Source organism: Mesitornis unicolor, unplaced genomic scaffold (assembly GCF_000695765.1).
Source record: "Mesitornis unicolor isolate BGI_N332 unplaced genomic scaffold, ASM69576v1 scaffold28408, whole genome shotgun sequence".
Classification (NCBI taxonomy): Eukaryota; Metazoa; Chordata; class Aves; order Mesitornithiformes; family Mesitornithidae; genus Mesitornis; species Mesitornis unicolor.
Window position 1 is genome coordinate 12770 of NW_010202958.1, and position 2445 is coordinate 15214.

Here is a 2445-nt window from a genome sequence, read left to right on the forward strand (position 1 = left end):
CTGAAACGCTTTTTTCTGAAACCTTGTCTGCTGATATTGTGCATGGTTTCCTTGGTGCTCCTTCCCTACAACCTGTAAAGAATGGCTGTCATGTAGAACACAAGTGATCAGTGCATATAGGTATGGGTGTTTAAGGCTTTCCTCTTGAAGAAAATACTGACTAGATTTCACTTCTTAAAAGTACTAAAAAGAAAAAAGCCCACATAATGCTATTCACCAGAATCTTGAACTTGTACTGCAAGACTACTTTCCTGTTGTCCTTTTATGTGTTTAGTTGCTTACACAGTAGTATTAAAGTAATGAAGTAAATGTCACATAATATACAGAAGCATGTCCAGAATACTAAGGTGATCTGGTTTTTATCCTGTGGAACACATTTCTATTTGCCTTTGGCTTTAAAAGTCAACTTTATTTGTATTATTGAAGCCCTGTGCTATTACTTGATCTTCTGTAACTATAACTGAATTAATGGCAGTCATATTCTTCACCTCATTTTTAAGCCACGTATGTTGCTAAATTTTCAAATGTTTTCCTGGAATAAATACTTCTATAAATGTAGTTAAATGCTCATCTCTTTGAAAACTATTAAAACAGAAAAGTAAATAAAATCTGTAATGGTTCATATAGCTCTTTCAAATAGGACACAATTTACTTTTTGCAAAGTTCATCTATTATTTACATACACAAGTTGGTAATATTAATGTCTATATACAGGATTCCTTATACAGGTTCAAAACACTTCATGGAAATCTCATTCAAGAGTTAGTGTTCAGATTTAGTCCAACAGAAGATGTCTGAGAACTTCCTATTTTGTTTTCTTGGATAAACAAAAGTGAGATACTTCTGAAAAGCAACTTCTCATTTTTAGAGACAGAAGTAAGACTTCTCATTTTTTAGCAGGAAGAAAGAGGCAGGATTAGTAGCAGTACAGTATTGTCTTTGGTGCATCTTAAATTGATGTCCTGGAGTGACAGAGAGAAACCAGTATCCATTCATTTAAACAATCAAATCAGAGACTTCTTCTTTAAAGAACTTGAGTGGGGACTGGTAGTAGAGTATCGCTCTTGTGTATATTGTCCAAGTTTTATTTCTGAAGTGCTTTCCAGAGTTAGGCCTGAATCTCCATGAAGTCTTCTGCAAATAAGTTGGAATACAGTCTTACGAACACTTCTGGACATGAGGAAATACATAACTGGGTCTAAGCAGCTGTTAAAAGATGAAAATATCAGCATCACTTCATTGCATTTGTGAATTATTTCCTTCCAATAACAGGATGGATTTTGTAACTGTGATGTAATGTAGACAAACCGGAACACGTGGTAAGGAACAAAACAGATGGTGAAAATGATGAGTACAATGAAGGAATTCCTTGCTGTCTGGGTGTATTTTCCTGCGTTGGGAAAATTAGCTCTCCTCCTTGAAATTTTCAGAAGGTTCTTGGCAATTTTAACATACGAAAGTATCAAAAGGAAAAAAACTATCCAAAAAATGATTACAATGATGTAATTTAAAATTGCTTCTGTCTTTGCATTATGTTTATTTCGGTAATGAAAGCACATAGTAGAATTGCTGTCCTTGCCCTTAAAGAAAGATGGTGCAACTACTACTATAAATCCTGTTAGTGCAAGTGCCCACACCACGCAGCAAATCTGTATGCTTCTTGTAGTAGTTAACATTTTAGGACGCTTCACAGACTTATTTATTTTTACATAACGATCTAGACTAATTAGTCCCAACAGTACTATGCTAATATACATGTTCATGTAAAATAGAGTTCCAACAATCTTGCATAAAATCAGTCCAAACATCCAGGTGTTTTTGGAAACATGATAGAGTATTCGGAAGGGAAGACAGAAGATCAGCAGAAGGTCTGCAATGGCTACATTTAGCAGGTAAACTTGGATAGAATTCCTTTTTTGATGAATGCACAGGAAAGCAAACAAAGCTATAATATTTCCAGCCAACCCAACGACAAAAATAATACAGTAAAAAACTATCAAAGCAAGTGACAGTGAGTTGTCATCTAACATGCAACTGGTACTGTCTTGAATTTCCGAGGCATTTATGGCTAGGTTAGTTTGGTTACTCCGGAAGACTTCCTTGTATGGCAGAATGGTCAATAAATCAGCTGAAGCTGCAGCCATCATTTGTGGGGATTTTTTAGCTGTAGGGATGCAAAGAGAAATTTTAAGAATTAGATCACCGTGGGTCTATTTTCAAATCTTTGCTTGCTTTTTATTGCGTACAGCTTTATGTGATAGAGACATAAAAAGCAATAACTATAAAATGTAAATTCACCGAAGTGTAACTGTGGTCGAATAGAAGCAGCACTAAAAATCAAGTATTCATATTTTTTTGCTGCAAATTTAAGATTTTTTTGTTTGTTTGTTTTATCTATAAGTACATATATATATATATATATACATATATATATTTATATATTTA

At 34.2% G+C, this 2445-nt stretch overlaps 1 protein-coding gene across 1 annotated transcript; it reads right to left on the bottom strand.

The window, feature by feature from the left end:
• Nucleotides 1-962: 962 nt before the first annotated feature.
• On the bottom strand, nt 963-2147 carry GPR34 (G protein-coupled receptor 34). Its single transcript, XM_010190567.1, has one exon. The coding sequence runs from the start codon at nt 2145-2147 to the stop codon at nt 1005-1007; it is 1143 nt and encodes a 380-aa protein (XP_010188869.1). The 3' UTR covers nt 963-1004.
• Nucleotides 2148-2445: the final 298 nt, after the last annotated feature.

Coding starts and splice junctions, on each gene's coding strand:
- GPR34 (XM_010190567.1), bottom strand. CDS start 2,147: ATGATGGCTGCAGCTTCAGCTGATTTATTGACCATTCTGCCATACAAG.